Genomic DNA, 20,397 nt, shown 5'->3' with positions numbered 1-20,397 from the left:
TTTGAACACTACGAGCATAAAAGTACATTCATTTTCTTTCACCTTCCTCTATGTGATGAAATAATTAATTGGCTGAAATGCTGTCAGAATTAGGTATACCTTTGATTTCCAGTCTCAGATACAGTTACACAATAAGCAAACAGCCAGAGGACAGTGTCTGCACACCAGCACAGTTTAATGTCCTGTTTAATGACAATTTAAAATTATGGCCTTTCCCAGAGGAACTGAAAATAGGCAGTGATTTTGATTGCGCTCTAGTTCAATGCCTGTAACCATTAAGTAATTAAAGCCTTGTGTATAAAAAATTAAGGACCTGATCAAAAGCTCCATTATTTATCTAATAATTTCACAGATGAGTAAAGATACCTACCAAAGCATCAGAAGATTAAGGTTTTTGTTCTCTTGGCTGTCCAAAGAGTTAGGTTTCCTGACAAGAGAAAACAAAATACTTTTACTAAATTTGAAAGACTTTCAAACAAAAACTAAAGAAAACAATGTAAATCAAACTATAATTAATAGAAACTTAATGATCAACAAAAAACTTTGGATAACATTTGTAATGTTTAAGTTACTAGAATTTATGGAAAAATAATATATTACAAACTATCGGTTATGAGGTTTTACAGTTGTTTAATAGGGAATAGTTTGTCCAAATTTAACTAGCTAAACTAAGGATTTTAGATTACTAACACAAATTAAACGTTTTAAAATGAGAATTTAGGTGTTCTTAAAGCCTTTCCTACATTCTGAAATGAAACTTTCTAAGTTGTAGTCTCCCTGTTTTTATTGGTTATACTACGATAAATTAGTGAGATTAAAATCTTATTTGATTTATTTACCTTTGCAAATGAAGACCGTTTTAAGGGTTACACATCCTCTGCCTCTGACGAAAGCGACCTCAATTAGTCAAGTCAGAAAGTCTTTAAAAGCTTTGTGTTTATTGCTTCCAGCACGGAGCGAGGTGGTCATTAACGTACCAAAATTCTCATAAAAATTCCAAAGTTGCACTAGTGAAAAAATGCTCAACAAGATGAAAACTAGTCACATCTTTTTCAGAAAATTCATTAGCTATTTTAAACCATTTTTTACAAAAATATTTTGATTTAATGTGGCACTCAAGCAGATCCATACCATTTGGATACTTTAAACAGCATTTATATCTACTGTGAGTATATAAACGTACATTTAGGTTTATACCATTTTTAAGAAATTGTGCAATGTTTAATATGAGCCTTTTATGCTGATCATTGTTAAACGGATTTCTCCCTGTTTACTACTATTTATGGAGTTTTATTATAAGATAAAGCATAAAATTAATCTCACACACACTGATTTTCTTTCAAAAGTTTATTTAGTATCAAGCAAGGGTAAAACTTTGCTTAACACTACAGAACATTTCAAGACTTGAGTTACAAAATACCACATTATTTGCATTTGTAATTTGCTTCCCTTTTTACGCATGTTTGCAAAGAGAAAAACTAGCAAATGGCTGAAAATAAAGACTAAAAACTAAACTGTTGAAAACCTTTAAAATAAAAGGTTACGCTTATGTTAAAAGAATGGACTAACATATTTAGTAAACCTAGTTTAACACTAGTTAATCAAAGGTTATTTTTTTGATCACCTATTTTTCAAATACAGTTTGGAAATAACAAATTCCTTGTTTTACATATCTTTCTGTCCAGGTTGTTCTTTCAACAAAATATTTTAAGTTCAGTCCATCCATTCAGATTTTTAAGCGCTTTGATTTAATAAAAAGGGATTGTTCATAGAAAAAATTACTTTGAACAGTATACAGGACTGGTGGAGATTGGATATTTCACAACATCAGACAGTACAATCAGTATCTCGCATATGGCTGGTCTCTGTAGACTCCTTTTGTCGTCCTTGCAGAAGGTGCCTTGTGTCTTGAGTTGGTCCATTCTTCTTGCCCTACAAGAAGGGAAAATAAAATATAGTTAGACCCCTTTCAATATTCTCAGATGCTGTGCTTTTTAAAAAATTATTATTATTTGTGATTTAAATGGCAACACTATTAACTCAAACCAAAGTGTCCAAACTGAAGTTTAACACTTGAACCACAAAATGAGGGAGCAACGCACCTACATGAGATACCCCATGATGCTCTTTCAGCCTGTAACACCATGGAGTGTGACAGATTTACAGGGACACTATTTAGGGCTCTGTCATTCAGCTGAGTCTACTTACTCAATATATATAGAAATGCCAGCTATACTAACAGACTAAGAAATAATTATGTTAGAATGAAATGAATGAAGCATCTGAGCTATAAATAAGCAACCCTCAGAAAGAAATTTCTTTGAATCAGCACCATTTTAGATTTAATTCAAATATGCAATCTAATAGTGAAAAGCCTCAAGTTTCACTACAAACACCTGTGGCTTCTAACAATATAAAGGCAATATTGATCTTCACTTAAATACACACTTTCTTTAACATGCAAGAAATTGGAAGGTAGATTATAAAAACATTAAAAAGTAGGGGACACTGCTTGTTTGAATTTTGAAAGTAAAAGAAGTTTGTGAAACAACATGTGCTATGTTTAATGCTTCGAAATCCTACTGTATTTTAATGGTAATAAATATAAATAAAAGGTAGCAACATATTGTCTGAATAAATGAGAATCAGACCTACTGTGCAGGGCATTCACAACGTGAGGGAAGATTCAGGACCAAATGCATAGTATAACTAAACAGGACTTAGGTGTGCTTTAATCATGTGAACACAAATAAGAGTACCATAGAAACCAAGAGGGTAAAAAAAATAAATCCCAAAAGCAACCTGAAAAGAGTGAATGTGCTTCTAAATCTGTTTTTGGAGAATTGCTCTGCCCTAAGCATGCAGGTGTACAAGTGAACACAATGCAATTCAGAAACAAATTGTGGAATCCAAATGAATAAATATGGTAATCTAAAATGGAGGCATCATTATTTACTGTTCTAGTCAACAGAAAAAAAGTATCGGAGTCAACAATCAAGCAACCCCCTGCATTTCTTTGAATGGTAAGGTAACCTCCTCAGATGGTAGACATCTGAAATTAGGTGGCAGGGATCCCATAAACTCATTGGTCTGGTTTCATTGTCTCTTCATAATAGTCTCATCCGAGATACTTTATTTAAATAAATAAATAAGAAATAAAAAAAAAAAAAGATGAGGGAAGCATAGATTACGTATCACACTGAGGTGGACAGAACAATTGCCTAGTAGGCAGGAGGCACAAGTTCAAATTTTGCTCTAAGGCTAGAAATAAACTTTATCTTAGGCATGTTCTCCAGCTATTTGGTAACATAATAACATAAATGAGAAGCAACGTCATGGGCTTCTTCATTACAATGAGAACAAGGTTCATATTAAGGAAGAGAACCCTATCCAGACAGTAAAGGCAGCTGGCTAAGGGACAAGAATTAAATAATATCCTAGCTTTAAAGTACCGCTGCAAATAATAGTTTAAATATAAAAATCAATCTTGGTTTAGTAGCAAGAACAGCTTGCTCCTTTTCAAGCACCTGGCTAAATTAGTAGGGTAAAACACACACCGAATCACAGAATTTCTAGGTTGGAAGAGACCTCAAGATCGAGTCCAACCTCTGACCTAACACTAACAGTACCCACTAAACCATATCCCTAAGCTCTACATCTAAACGTCTTTTAAAGACCTCCAGGGATGATGACTCCACCACTTCCCTAGGCAGCCTGTTCCAATGTCTAACAACCCTTTCGGTAAAGAAGTTCTTCCTAAGATCCAAACTAAAACTCCCCTGGTGCAACTTAAGCCCATTCCCCCTCGTCCTGTCACCACAGTTACTTTTCATCAGTTCTCCTTTTGGTGCCATTGGAGCCCAGAATTCTAAAAAATATTCTTCCTATATCCTCTGGACTTGACACCTGAGCTTCTCAGAGAACAAGAAATTCAGATTCTTGAAATTCAGATATGAACAATAAATTCAGATTCAGAGAACAAGAAATTCAGTTCCTGGGACACCGTTTCATCCTGGCCAGCATTAGGCAGCCATCTGCTCAGTGAGCTGTCTTATGAATTTTATTTTGAGGCAACTGATGTTCTTTGTGTAACGTAAGGATGATTATTAGTACTTGATTCCACATTTAAGGGTGTACTTGAGGGTGAGCTAGTTAAGAAAGTATGTAACTTGTAGTCACTAAGGCTTTATTGGCTCTAACCCCAAATCATACAAGGTATTTATAGTCTTCCTCTCAACATGAATAAATATATCACTTAATATTCTGAGTGGCAGTGCTTAGAAAACCAATTCTAAATGGGAAAAACAATAAATATTTTTTTCAGCCTTAAATACTGCAATCCGCATTTCCCCCCTCAGTCAACTCCATCTATATTGAGCAGTTTAGCACATTTTCCCCCTATCAATTTTGCATTCATGAAATACTCTTAGAAATATCATGCTTATATTGGCAAAGCATTTGTTTTAATACTGAAATAAACATTTCACTTATATATCTATCAAGACCAACTGAAAGTGCTGGGGGATAGAGGAATTTCAAATGACCTCTTCTTTTGATAAATTGACTTTTCCCTTAAGCAAAATGAACTCGTTTAAGCAGATGATATTGAGCAAACTTCTGTATTAGGTTCATTTATCAAGACAAACATCTTAGTTGAGATCATTTTTGTTTTCAGCAGGAAACACTTCAAAATGTAGTCCAAGAAATGTATCACGGAATATTTTCAGTTGAGTTCTGAAACCACTGTAACACCCGTTACCCAGAGTCACAACTCTCACACTATGTACTAGCAATCCTAAAATGTTTGATATTTGAGTGATCTAGATTTTATTTCTCTGATCTCTAGCCAAAGATTTAACATTGATCCCTTAAGCAAAGGTGCCTTTTAACATGCTTTATGCTTCTAATCCGTAACAGATTTCTTTAATTAAACCTGTCACTACTGTAATTCTAGCCCCCAAAAAAGCGTAATCTTTACCACTGGCATATGGTTTTGCTTCATTATGCATTGTTTTGTCTCTGTATGAGCAACCCACTGCCCTCGTGTCTATTAGCCACCTAAAGTACTTTTACAACCTTTACATAATGACTCCCTGCTTGATTTCACAAGACTGATGCATGATAAGAATACAAGAGGACCATACACAGCACTCTCAATTAGGCTCTGACTCATTACAGAAGTTCAGCATATTCCTGGCTGGTATCAAATTGCACACCAGTTATGCCACACTAGAAACATTTGCTTTCAGCAGCAAACAGCTTCTGAAGTAAGTCCAAACACACCAATTCTTTCCATAAATCTAATTGCATGTGACATGAAAGGAGTACTTGCAGCATGAATTAGATTTTTCTCTTTTAGCTTTTTATTTCTTTGGTTTTAGTTTTAGATGACTATGTTAGCTAACACACCACAGAAGCCTCCTACAGTATTTTTCTCAATAACCACATGTGGAGCTCTGTCACAGCGCAAGAATCCCTGAACAGCTGTTAACCACCACAGAACTGAAGTCTGCCTTAGGGAAATTATTCTTCTATGTTTATATTACTTTTTCAGAAGACTTTACTACTGTACTCATTCAGCTCAAAGCTACTCACCGTAAGAGTCGTATGTTTCTTCACTCAGTCCATGGCCATAGTCATAGTAATCTGCTCCACTGTATAGGAGGAGGGAAGCAGGAAGGGGAACAAGAAATAAAGAAGTTAAATTTTAAGAAGCAGTTTTTACAATTTCTATACATTCTACCTGTGAAGAGGAGAAAGCTTGAAGGATGTAGACATGTCCTAAGCTTAGGAAACTAAGCAACCATGTGACAATGACAGCTGAGGTCCTCTTTGTTCTTTAATGAGAAGGGAAAATAAGATGTATTTATATCCATTTAGGTTTATTTTTCATCTTTGAGACCCTGGTCCATAGCGGTAAATGCGGATGTGGGAATTTTGTATTTAAAATTATGCCAATAGGTTGGAAGCTTGAAGATCTTAAGACTGCCAATGAAAGAAGAATAGCTGGTGTATGTATGGAACCCAATTCCTTTGCCATCAGTGCCTACTACTGTCTAGTATTTTGCCTATGCATCTTTGAATTGACAGAGAGAAAACATAATAAAGGATAAACAAGAGTTAGATGCTTCCTATGTGTTTGTAAGGTCCAATGTCTTCAAAACAAGAAAGATACACACATATTCAAAGACTATTATTTTAACAAGTAGACAAGAAACGGCAATCGAAATTTCAAAGTTAAAAGCAGAAACCTGAAGTCATTAGTATTCAAAAATCTGTACGAATATTATAACCATGGACTAAAACAGTCTTCCATTTTGTAATGACATTTCTATTTCTATTAAGACCACTGAATGGAAATTGGAGGATTAGCCTTATTACACGCTCCTTTTCCATCATGTTTTCATATTTTATAGAAATGTAGCTATGTATAGTCTTTTACATAATTGATGGAACAGGCAATATGTAACAGAAGACCATTAGACATGTCCGCAGGATGTCAAAAGAAAGTCTGTTTTTCTCTCCTTTTCTTTCTAATGATAGACAGACCCAGGGCTGATGATAATTGGAAAATAAATACTCCACAAACTGATGCCATCAAATCTTTACTTGCTGAGTGAGAACAAAATCCTTGTAAAATATGATCACTAACAAGTAATTGCAAATATTGACAAAATGCTTCCAAAATTAGATTGATTGTTAACAAAATTAAAACCAGAGAGAAAAGGCAATTTATAGTCTTAATATGAACTAGCAGATAAAGCATTTATTTTACCACAAATAACACATAAGTAAAAATCACTTCTAAAATGAGCAAAATTGCAATATAGATTTTTTTTTTAACTAACAATTTTTAAGTTCCACAAAATAATCCATGCCAGACACCGTAAAGCCCTGATGTGTGCAAATACATATCCAAAAACTGTGGATGAGTATTTAATTGTTAAATAAAGCTTCCTCAACAAAAAGTTAATAGGAATGTACTATGAAAACCCCCCCAAAAAGTATGTGTGTCCAACATAAATGCTATCTGTGGTTTGCCAGCCCATGCAGCGCAGACCAGAATAACAAGGTCGAAGTTTGAAGCCTAAGAAATAACACAATTTTGCCCTGCAGCAGCCAGCGATAGAAGTCTTTATTCTGACAACCAACTTAAAATTGACATTCACTATCCTTCCACATGGTACATAATTATTTATTTTAAGACTGTCAAGTTTAGATGCCTATAGCAGCTGAGCCCTATCCCCGTATCTGTCAATCCTGTCGAAATGACTTTTGCAGGGTTTCATTTCACAGACCTAAATATATATTAAACAAAAAATGACTCATTTTACAGTATGCAAACTGCAAAATGAATAAACATTTGAAAGGAAAAATCTTTTACTTTCACTAAAATGATATTATGACTTATTTATATTAATGGACAGACCCTTCAAAATTAATAACCCGTGTAAAAAAGAGCCCAAATTGTAATGGGAAATAATGCTGCCCAGTGATATTCAATACCTTCTGTTTTGACTGCTTTCCTTAGTACTCTGTAACAACACTGACTCTCTCAATTCAACTGACACATGCAAAACTTCTAAGAAGGCAACCAAGAGACTATGACCCAAAGAAAAGGCTACAGACATGTATGCTTTAAGGAGTTCTGTGTTAAAGAAAAGAAACAAAAAGCATTAAAGAGATATGTTTCACCTGTTGTAGAGTCTTAATACGCTGTGGCATTCAGAGCCAAAGTTATCTTTGTATTACACAAAAGTACTAAAGTACTATACATGAAGTTGCAATTTAGAGAGTTCTATCATTTCAAGGCAATAATCTTCTCATAGGAAAACTTTTCAAAGGAATCTACAGTATAGAATCAAACTAGTTCCTAAAGTGTGAATTTAATGTCATTAACTGAGACAGTTGAGGACAATTATTTTGTGAGAATTTAAGTATTTATGTCAAATATAATTTATTTTTTTTCCCTTTGGACAGAAAGTATGATGTTAAGTCTCATTTTTGAAGTACACACACTTTAAAAATCTTTAGGCAATAGTAAAAACATTGTGTGACTTTTTTGTTTTAAAAGCATCCTTGATATTTGCAGTATTTTATGCAGGTTCTATGGCATCCTAGCAATTCTGATTGAAGACTGCTCATGTTTTATATTTCCTTTTAACTGATTTATTCTGCAAGGGAAACCCATTTTTTTCTATTCCTTTTCATCTCATGTACCTCCCTCTTTTCAGAACAAGGGAAAAAACACTACAGGATCCCTTCTCTTTTCACCTGGCAATACTAAACTGGGAGTCTGCTTTGAGTTATTACGTTTTCAGTTCTGAAATGTCCTCTTGAGGCCATTTTCTACAAATTTCCTTCTTGACTTTTTCCTTGTCCAAATGTCTGCAAGCAGTTTCTCCCTAGCAGATGTGGGCAGTGCCTGAAAATTCTGCAGCACCTTCTTTGTAAATGGGTAATTGCACATAGTCAGGTAAGCTTTTCAGGCATTTTCCTGATCTTGGAATAAACAGTACAAGTGCAATCAACACCGGTGTATCAGCTGTGAATCAGATCTCATGTACATATAGAGTCCATTTTTACATCTACTCATATTTAATTTTGTCTGTATTCCCATAACAGCACAATGTCTTTCAGCTTTGAGAGAAGTCAGAAAAAAAGATAGCACACAGCAATAAACTTAAGTATATTGCCTCAAAGTGGTGTGGGCTTGACATTAAACCTATGATGCTTAGAGAAACTGTAACGTGAGGTTTGAGTAGTTTATGTATGGCCATGAAGAAATGCCTGTTTTCTCTGTCCAAGAAGAAGGCAGAGATCTTGAGAATCTGCATGTTCAGATTCTAGCACTGCAACGCTGATGAAGTAAAGTCTTAGAGAAGTTGTTTTACTACGTAAAACAGAGCACTGAGAAGCTGCCTGCCATTTTTCTAGAACCACTATGCTGTGAGAAGTGTCTGCAATAATGAGCATTGTTATTTCTACACGTGAAGCAAAAGTGGTATGGTAACAAGTCTTATCACTAAGGGGAGAATAAATGGAGTAAGGGGAGTTCAGTGCAAAAGCCCAGACTTTAGCACTGGTTACTGGGTTTCTAAACACCAAGTAAAGTAGAACACTTTCCTCCTTTGCAGTGAGGAAACCAGCTTGTTTTGTTTTGTTTTGTTTTGGTTTTGGTTTTGGTTTCCCAACCAGTTCAGCCATCTGCAATGCTTGCTAGGGAAAAATGGCTAAAAAGGATTTTTTTTTCTGCTTTTTATTTTACAAATTGGTATAAGAATTAATTTGGGGACTGACAGAAAGCAGGGCAGTCTCAGAAAACTTCTGAACAGAGAAGACTTCCTTTTATTTTAATTGCAGCTTCACAAATGTCACCTCTGTCCTATAGAAATTACACATAAAAGCAGCGAAGTAGAAAGAACAAGTAAAGATCTTTCTAGCAAGATAACTTGTATGATAGACCCTGGCTGATATGATTGTATCTGAACAGAATTCTTCCACAAGGACAAGACTCTTTCTAGCCTTCCTATCAGATCTTCATGCTCAGCTGCTTCTGAGATCACAAACCATCTGTCAACAGTAAACAGGAAGAAGAGTGTCCCAAATGTTATTATCAAGACAATGATCACAGTAGTGAAGCTCCTCATCTCCACAATTGTCTTGAACATTGAGTTGAGTATCTGTTCTAATGCGTTTGTGGATCATTAACATAGAATCTGTAACCCAGCTTTCAGTAGCATAGCATGAAATTGGGACATCAGAAGGAAATTCATGTCTTTCCTTGCATCTTACAGATAGAAGATTTTTATTTACTGCTCAGTTCTGCCTCTTTTTGGCAGAAGTTTCTTTGGTACATACTCTTATCACTGCATCTCAGTTTATGTCTGTAATACAGAGATAATGATCGCAGATAGCAGCTGACACCTGTAAGTGAAAGCTTTATAAAATACAAGCAAATGATGCAATCATCCTTAAACTACATCCCATTTTAATCTCATAGTACAAATATCAAATCTTATTTCCTATAATCCTAAAAGATGACCAGAGAGCCCTCTCAAGGATTCCCTTAGCTATCTCTAGAAATTATTTTTTATGGTAAGAGTTGTAATAATTTTCACTTATGTTGAAGAATAGTGAAACGTCTTCAGAACCTTCTTCAAACCAGGCACTGAAGTATTTCTATGTATTTCTAACAGAACTCTAAGCACTCTAAGAACTAAGTTTTGCCATAAAGCTAAGCTTTACCATCTGAAATGTCCACTTACTGATGTCTGTGAACTCATTCAGCTTTTTCTCCCTCAACTCTACTCTCATCATGTCCCATCTCCCAAGATGGAAGTAGCAGAAGTGACCAAGGGGCACAAAGTAGTACTTCCTCTCAGGAACAGCAGCAGCAGGAACCTATAGCTTTATCTGGAAACTATCAGTAGACTACCATAATAATCATTCATCAGCATGGGAGTTGCTAAATAAAATGCCAACAGTTTGCCACACCAAACAAGTAAGCACTAATAGAGAGACTAAGAAGTTGAGCTGCCTCACACTGGCATTTTGGTTTGGTCTGTGAAATAGGACCAAACTCCTGGCATCACCCCATGACATTTGTCTGGCTCACAAAGCAGTCTGGGGACACATGTGAACGAGGCTGCTATCACAGGAAACCAAATTGAAAGTCTTGAATAATCCAGGTGTGTACCGGGAGTGTTCCAAAAGCTAAATGAGGACAGAGAAATGAAACATAACACTGAAGGATGTGTTTTCTTACCCTCACTTCCAGACAGAGACTACTCAGGATGATGGAAGCAGTGAGGATAACAAAGATCTGAATGGTGTCAGTCAGACTTTTTAGACTACCTACTGCAATCCCAGAAGCAGCTGTGGGAACTGTTCCATCTCTAATTCCTGGCTTTCCCTCTTGAATCCTGCACAAGATGCTGCTGGAGAGCTGAGATATGTGACTCCTTGTCACATACTGGAGTACAAGATAACATTGTCTATAATACATTATCATCCACAAAAACTGCACAGACGGTATGTCACCATTCTGTCATTAGAAATACTGCTCAGTAAGATATACATCACACCTTCTTGTCTTTCTAATTTATTGAAGGAACAGTACAACTTTCATCAGTTTCCCATAAATTTGATAGCCTTACTCATCAGCTGAAATTGAAGAGCATTTGAGAAAAGAATTATCATTACATCCCAGTTTTATGATTAGAATTCAAAATAATAAAAATGCCATCAAGTAATGTATTTGGTTAAAGGCAGACTACATTTAAGTGTTTTCAGGACTGCATAATCATAAGAATCTGACAGATCTTAAAAGCAATGCATTGCCATGTCTGAGATATTTCTGGTGCTTCCCTAGCACCCCTTACACCAGCAAGGTTCAAGTCATGTTTCCCGAAGTACAATAAGGCAGACCTTTTCCTCTTGTGTTAAAAACACAGTTCAATCTGTTTAACTGCTAGGACTTGCTTGCTGGTCTCCTGTGGACTCTATGACATGTATCAACATGCATGTTCCAACTGCATTGCATACTGCTCTCATCTGATGGGACTATATGACAATAAACTTTAAATTCTGATGGCTAATGAAATGAACATTTTATATTATGTGGCATCTGGTGCCAAAATTGTGCTTAAAAGTACAATTTCCAGCTCCCAGTTATTTCTTCTAAAACAAAAACTGGGAAGAGTAGGGGTGGGGGGAGAGAGGAAGAAAGTTGCAAGGTTTTACTGCAACCATCTCCTTTTTCTAAAATTTGCCCAATTAAAATAGACATTCCCTCACGAATTGAAAAAAAAAAAAAATTCTTTCATTGAAAGAAAAGAAAATACTCCAGCTTGCTCTCTAAAAAATAAAACTGCAATTTTCAGTAACTATTAGTAAGCACATATCATACATGGACTTTTAACCAGTAAAACAGCATCAAATTGTCATCTACAAACAACATCAACACAATAAAGTGTTCTGAACTGATGAAGTCCAGTTTCTTATGCCTCTGTCATCTGACTAATAGACACTGGCTTCCAAAACAGTGTGAGCTTCCAGCGAAGTTCCTTCTCCACCCCAGATGTGGGAAATAAATCCTCCCTATATATTTTTCACTGTCTACTGCAAGTGTGAATTTATGATGCAACCCTTTCTCTAGTTGTAGAAGGACTATGTTGTCTCTCTTCCTTCCCGTATTATCTTTTTTAGTGAAACTGGTAGAAAGTGAATTCCTATTTATGACATTTTAAAAGTTAATTCCAAGTGAGTAAGAATAAATTCCAAACTCTAGAAGCCTGATTATCCAGGTTTTTTTCTCCGAAGACCATACATCCAGAGTCATTGCTGCAGCATCTTGAGACCTAGCAATTGGATATTAATTTTTTCCTCTTACTGAACGTAACATCTTTGTAATCTTCATTATCCAAACTTAAACTACCTTCTTTTTGAAATCATACTGTAATCAAATTGAAGCCCTCACAATTAAAATATTTTTAATCTAATTCCAGAAGTAACCATTAATACCTACATTGTAGCCTTTTATATTCAAAAAATATTTATCATTAATAATTTTATCTTCCTATTAAGCATTTCTTCAAAGATCCTATTTATCCTATCTTTTTCTTACAGTTTCACCTGTATAGTCAACCAAGGAAACCTCCTAAGTCCTACTTAGGAGGATGAGTAGGATGACTCATCCTTTAGATGAGTCCTACTCATCCTCTTTAATTATACTGTGGAAATTCAATGACACTACTTTTAAATGCTGTATAGCCATCCAGGAAAAAACAAACTATTCATGTAAATTAAAAAAATTAATTTTGCTTTTAAAACAAATTCCTTTTTGTGTATTCTTCATACACTTAAAATTTTACACTACCTCTCTTTTTGTACTACTTTAACAGCTCTATGTAAGATTTTTCCAGCAGGTCTCTTAATCATGTATTATTAAATTCATTTGTAACAAGTTTTCAGAAACATTGAGGAATAGTTACAGTTAAAATAGAGTAGCAAAGCCATGAGGGAAACCAAAAATAGTTTTGGTATCTAAAGAATATTTTATTAAGTAGTATTACTAAAACTTGAAATTAATTTCTTAAATAGTGATATTTACTAATATCTACATGATGAGGACTCTGAAAAACTTTTCCAATTTTATGAGCACACCATGTGAAATACTTGTGTTACAATTTATTTTTCCTTTCCTTTTTTTTTTTCCAGTTATTTTCCATCACTACACTGAATTGGCTTAGTCATGTTCCCATTTACTGAGGTTTCAGAACACTGATTTCTGTAAACCTCCTTTTTTTTAAAGTTCAAACACATATGCTAGAATAAAAATTAAAAGTAACTGTGCTTTTGTGAGGCACTTCTCAATATTTTATCTTATCACATCTTCACAGATGACAAAAAAAGGAAATCAGCTATCTGAAGATTTACCTGAAGAACTGGATCTGACAAACTGCAGAAAATAATGTCTTCCAAAAATATGAGCATAAAAATTAAGCAGAAAACCATATAGCAGGGAATTTTAGTTAAAAGATACATTAGCTTGTTTATGCTAATGATTTTGAAGCTTTATTTGTACAGAATTACAACCTCCAATAAGCTCATATATACCTGGTCTTCATGTAACAATAAAATAATAGCAAAATAGTAGCCATTTTCCCCACACTGCTGTGGATTGATTTGATTTATAAGTCAGAGCATGAAACACTAGCAGCTAATAGCATTAAAATCCAGAGAATCACATCCTGAAAAGCTACAGTAACAGACACTGTTTTGCATATAATGCATATTTATACACCCTGGAAATGCATGATTGCTGACAAACTTAACAATGTAAATTTAAAACACTGAGCATCACAAACAAAATGTTAGCAATTAACTTTCAAATGCCAACAGCAACACTTCCGTAAGCTAGTTTCAAATCCATATACTCAGCTGTATGAAAATTCTCCTTTCATAAACAGAAACATTGTCATCTTCTGTGTGACTACTAAGCATGGTTTCAAAATATACCTGAAAATTTGAATTCCTAAGGGAAAATGAGAAGGACAACATCTCTGGGCCATGGTAACAACTACATCTACAGAATCAGTTTGTCAAAACTAAGGTGCTTCTGGAGTGGTATAAAATCAGGGATTTACATATTTGGAGAATTTTAGGACATCAATTTAGCTGTGTTGTTTAGGCATCAGTTGAGCAATGGCCATTGCTTGATTTTATTTATGTATTTATTTATTAAAAGGTAATATTTTTGATGTGATATCCAGTCACTTTTTTCTTAGTTAACTACCACAAGCTACTAACCACAAATCTACTCAAACGTTTCAAACTCCTGGGTCCTTGTGCGTAGTCTTCTGTAAAGAAATTGTCTTGAAACAGTCACTTGATGAACGGTGAAGAGTAAGGCTTCACTGCGTGGCATTCATAATGCTGGGTTTTTAACATGCTTGTCAATTACCACGTATGGTTATGTTTTCAAGGATTTAGATAAAAGATTTAAAGTTGCATAATGTACTTATCCTTCAACACATTAACGAATGAACAAAGTGAACTAGATGCATTGAATAAAAATAAGTGGACTATAAAGAATTTGTAAACTCCCTCCAAAAGTTCAGATTAGCTTGACAGGATGGCTCTGAGGCTTACAGGCAAATTGCAGTTATTTGAATGTACCACATTTTGGTGTGATTTGAAGTGGTAGCAATTATTGTTCAATATGCAAAGAAAGTGACTGAGAAACACTGTTTAAGTCAATAGCACAATGGTTGTTGCTGAGAGAAATGTGGAGGATTAAGAAGCAACTGTGAAAATCAGAAAACAGTGCAAGAAACAGTGAGGAAAAGCCAGCAATTATTTTAAGTGCTAATCTTTCCCCTTTTGTATCGGTGTTTAAGATTAAATTCTTCTGCAACTGAGTGAAGGCAAGATCATCCAGACTGAAGATCTAAAGCAATTTTAAAATCATAAATGTTATAAATTAAACACCAAATGACTACATTACTACATGAGTGACTTACTATTTTTGTCCCTAAACAGACACAGACGTATAGTTATACAAACTATTTATTTTATAGTAGAGACTGCTGATCTCCAGCGTAGATAAAAATAATGAAGCTAGTCAAAAGCAATTTTTTCCCCAGGAAAATAAATAAATAAATAAATCCAGTTTTAAATGCTACCAGAAAAGCATAAGAAGTTATTAGAAGCTTCTGAGTGGCACACACAGACAGATGGGGTTCTCTAGATTATTATTTTTTTTTTGTGCTACAGTAACAACGTTAGCCCTTCTCTCTTGATAGCAAACTTAAAAGCAAACAGTAAACCTTTAATGCTGTTGGAGAGGTAACAAACCCACCCCCCTTCTCCACAACCTTGTCACATAATCTGAATTTTAGTAACAAACCTCGTTCTCTGGCATGTTAACTCTCTGCAGCATCTGTCAATGCTATGAATGGTTGATCATAAGTACCTCTGTAGTCATCTCAATGCTATTAAGCAGATGGCAGTGCTAAATCCGAATGATGTAGTACATCTCCCTGGTGGACTTTGTTTCCATACACTACCATTATTCTACAATTCCTCAGTGATAAATCTTACGTATTCTAGAGAACATTAAACAGTGAACTGACAGCACCAATTGATTTATTAGCATCCGTTTCCCTTTGCCCTATTATTGTCTTCGCAAACATTTGTGCACATCATGTATGGAGCCACTAAGGGATGAAAACATGTTTGCTCAATTTGTAACATATTTCAGAGATTTAGAATTAATAGATTTTTTTTTTTCATATGGAAAAAATGTTTAAACTGATCTACCAATTAAAATTAAGACCCAATTAAATTCTGCTGTTTCCTCCACAATATTATTTTCTGAATTTTCATAGCAGTAACATTGGTCCATTAAAATAACCACTACTTGCTACAGTAAATCTAAGTCAAAGATTATGGTTCTAGACAGGTTTGGGAAGTCCTTTAAGGGTCAGCTGGGTCACGTAAGAAAGCATTCATGCAGGGATAAGGGGAGCTCCCAAATCTACGTGCATCTGACATATGTAAGTATCTGCACCAAGAATCACGTGGGGTATCACAGTGGTATCACACACTTGCAATTCACATTCTTCTGTAAGACCCCAAAAAGATTTTGGTGTACAACTGCAAATATTAAATTACTACACACGTATACAGGCCAGATTTCCTGAAGGAATTACTGACGGCATAACGTGAAGCCTGCCCTGCATGACCGAGTAACTAATTCTAGTCTTGCTGCTTTCCTTACCTCAGCATTACGTATCTCCCATAAATGATCATAGCTTCTGACAGCTTTCAGTACTCTATTAAGGTTAAAACTGTCCTGGCTGCTTGAAGTATTTGATTTTCAGAAGCTGAGAAATGTTTTGTTAAATTAATTTTAGATTATCCATATATATATATGTATGTATATATATATTTATGAAGATACTGAACAGCCTCATTTATTAACCCTACTAGCTTGTACTGGCATAAATTTCAAGGATTCTCTAAAAAAAAAAAAAAAAAAAAACACTAAGCATACAATTTAGTTGCATCTCTTCTAAAAATCTGTTAACCAACCAAACTCTGTGCAGCTCCGAGGGATATTTTTTAAGGGTTCTTTAACCATAAAACATAATTCTGATAAAAAAAAACATCCCCAAGCACTACAATCTGGGGCTTTGTTACATGAACAAACAGCAGTGGATAAGAAAATGTTTTAAATGAAAACGACTTCTATGGGATTACAGGGCATTAAGATGGATGACAACTTGGAAAGAACTCTGATGTTTCTCTCCCTATTAGTGCTGTGACAGGTTTTAAGTAAGGCTTCACATTGTGCGTGACTTTTATATCCCTTCTTGTACTTGACAATGTCAAATAAAATGCCATTGAAATTTAAGCACATACGATTTGGTAGAAGCAAGCAGGTTACAGTCAGGAAGAACTGTTTGCAAACGCATGCAAATTCTCAGCTACCTTAATGCACACAGAAATACACAATATGCTGTTCTTCATATCTGAACATAGCACGCCATCCTAGTCAATCTCAGATTTGGCCATTTCTGGAAAATACACTAAACATGTCATAACTAAAAACAGAATACAGAGTACAGGAGAGTACTGCTGTGCTGTACTGAACGATTGAATTTGGAGAACATACACATGTGCACACAGACATCTCAAAAACATGCTGCCATGCAAAAAAAAAAAAAAACAGAGAGGTATTTTAATTATATTGTAATTTTCCATCTTTAACAAAGGAAGCTGTGAAATATACGAGATCTTTAAAAACAAAAGGAATATTTCAACTGTCTCCAGCGTATCCCACAGGAAAATACACTTGTAAACATCAACCAGGTTTGAAGAGGTGCATAAACAGGATTCAAATGCTGAAAATCTACTGCAAACGGAACAAACTCATCTTTTCAGTCTATTAGCTATTTCTCAACTTTCTTCAGTAATACAGAATGTCTTTAATATCATAATCTTCTAGAGAAATTAGTATCAGAAGATATACTAAAAATACTATTACCCTTAAAAGATTATTTTCAACATTACAAATGAAAAGAAGAAATGTTGTTTATACACGCTTGTCACTAATGCATTTTAAACATATAAATGCCCTCTATACACAAGTTTTTTCTATCCATGCTTTATAATGAGGGTAAAATATCAAGAATGATATAAGGTTAAACTACGCAAATAATTCTATTTCCTGTAATTTCCTTCACAGAAAGAACATAGTAATACACCTAAATATGATAAGTATCTCTCAGTGGTTACAAAATGACATTTTGCAATATGGGCTACTATTTGATATTCAAATTAAAGCCAGGAATGCTGTTCTAGGTAGCTCAGATGGCTGTTTATAGTTATTACTTTTTGCCTGCCAATACAATCCTAAAATTATTTTTGCCAAGCCAGAAAACATGCCAGAGAATGAATATCCATACCCCATTTGAAATATACAAGCAAGTGAATCATTTCTTGTTTTGTTTTACGATGTATCACTTAATATGATTATGGTAAAAAATATGAATTATTATTCAAGAGATAATGCAATTGAAATCTACCCATATGTAATATTGTGAAACTACAGGCAAAAGACAAAGTAAAGCAAACAATTTGTGAATCATCTCCTTCCAGACCACGCTGAGTTCAACATTCATATTGTATGTATGAATATTATACATATTCTTATGTATAATCATTAGCTCTTTACACGAGCAAATATATTTCTTGGAAAACTTGCTTTTTGCTAATTTTAGTTCAAATGAAAAAACATTCTAGTGAAAGCCTGCTTAGCATGAAGAAGCAAATGCTAGTAATGTTTTCAGTTTGGGCTCAGTCAAATGACTTGGTAATGAAATCTGACTGTTTGTGTGCAATAAACACTGTTACCAACACTAGAAGCAGTAAAACAGAATAGAATTACCAACATAAAAGTTGAGGACTATTTTGGTAATTTTCTTTTTGGAAAAAAAAAAAAAAATCCATTACCAGCAGCTGGTCTCTAAATGCCTACAGAGCATCATATTTTGGAGGTCCTACGCTGCTGGTGTCATGCCTTTTTTTTCTTTTTTTAAACCAATTTTCAGTACCTTGCAAGACTTTATAGGAATCAAGTATCATATGTACAAAAGTATTATTTTCCTTGTGTTAGATCTCAATAATAATGACATTGGAACTTTCCACTATGCTTTTTCACATTGAGTTGTTGGGCACAGGAAAATATTCATTTATACAATTAAATTTATGCTGGATGTGTCAACACTATAGCTAAGCAGATGTCAAGTGCAAACAGCTTTGATCTCAACTTTGCTGTGAACAGTTTTGTAGTATTTCAGATACGGCTATGCTGTTCAAAGTAGTCTAAACATTCAGTGGAAGGTAAATGAATACTGCTCACAGTAACAGTGTCAACTAAATCTCTCCTTTCCTTCTGTCTTGTTGCCAGTGGGCATATTTTGAAGCCCTAAGCACCCCAAATAACCACAGCAATAACGTATAACTTGTATTTCCTAGCATTTTTTCAGCATTGTCTCAACCATTGTAAATTTATTGCCATATATTGTTTCAAGAAATTCTCAGTGAGATTAGGAAATCTACTACTAATCAAACTATCAGCATGGGTCTAAGCAAAGAGTAAGAAGAAATTCACTAAAAGGTGCACAAGAATTCCATTTCATTTTTCAAATGTGCCCACTAGAAGTATCCCAAAATGGGGATGATCAGCCAAATTACTAAAAAATGTGTCATATTTGTTACAACCTGATACAAGTAGTTTGTACATCACAGCTTGTATTGTTTTTTTCCAGCACTGGGAACTAGGACACAATAGTTTTCCTTGCAATTCATGGAACTATAAAATAGTTTCTTTAAGAAAGTGAAATTGTAAGTGAATAAATCAGAAGTGCTTAAAAATACTGTTGATTATGTAAAGGGAGGAAAGGGACACAAATTAACATGAGATTTAAATTGTTCATAAACACAATTCCACAGAAGCATATACTTTCATTTTTTGCTTGCCTATTTTTTTAACATAGCAACACCAAATAAATGTAAAATACTGCAGTATAATGAGGTTTGAAAAGTGAAAAAAAAAATCAGCTGTGTTTCAGCTGATTTACTACCTTTTGTAGAGTTCCCACACCTTATGTTTTGAACATCAATTCAAAATTAATATTCAATTTTCCTGAATTTCTTGAACAACCTAACACATTGATTTGTGATTTGGCGTCACGGAAATTCTTTGTCTCATATCACTGTTTCTTTTCAACCATTAAGTAACTTGACTTTTTTACTTCTGCGCTACTAGAGACAAAACACTAGTGGTTATTTCTAATAAGCCTTTTATAATATTTTTCCTGTCTAAAATGAGTCTGAGAACGTAATTAAGCAAAATTAACTTTCCAACTGTACAATAGTTCATCTGTAGTTACTGCAGATCTTGGACTTACCTCTGTGCTTGAGTACTATAGCTGTTGTCATAGGAATCATAGCTTTGCTCATCATAAGCAGTTCCATAACCATCATCATACTCCTGAAAGGATATAAAATATAGGTAATATTAACCCTGAGCATACTCTAGAAACAAAGTAGCAACTTAGTTCTAAATATGAAAGACAATACCGTCCAGAAATGGATATATGACATATATACACTCTGAAGTGGCAAAATCTTGATATTAAGAGACTAATTCCACACACATCTAAGATTGTATAATAAGTTTGGAAGTATCTTGAGCTACTGGCAGCAATGTGCTTCAAAACAGATATTTTAGTTAACATTACTGTCTTGTGCAGAGAAAACTACAAATACTTCATGTCTCCACATCTTTGAATTTGAGGTATGTCAGCTACTGACCTTCAGGAA

General features: G+C 34.5%; 1 protein-coding gene across 2 annotated transcripts in view; it reads right to left on the bottom strand.

The window, feature by feature from the left end:
• Positions 1 to 1,314: 1,314 nt before the first annotated feature.
• Positions 1,315 to 20,397, bottom strand: part of KHDRBS3 (KH RNA binding domain containing, signal transduction associated 3) — an 88,565-nt gene continuing 69,482 nt past the window's right edge. The window contains exons 8-10 of one of the 2 annotated variants that reach the window (XM_084281585.1): positions 19,983 to 20,065; positions 5,596 to 5,654; positions 1,315 to 1,932 (exon numbers count right to left, since the gene is read on the bottom strand). In XM_084281585.1, coding sequence (XP_084137711.1) covers positions 1,841 to 1,932; positions 5,596 to 5,654; positions 19,983 to 20,065 — 234 coding nt within the window. In that variant the 3' untranslated portion in view covers positions 1,315 to 1,840. The remainder of the gene's footprint in view (positions 1,933 to 5,595; positions 5,655 to 19,982; positions 20,066 to 20,397) is intronic. The other variant, XM_084281586.1, reaches the window with a different exon arrangement.

The sequence above is a fragment of the Netta rufina genome (genome assembly GCF_964035555.1).
Source record: "Netta rufina genome assembly, chromosome: 2".
Classification (NCBI taxonomy): Eukaryota; Metazoa; Chordata; class Aves; order Anseriformes; family Anatidae; genus Netta; species Netta rufina.
This window is presented reverse-complemented; position numbering and strand designations above follow the sequence as displayed.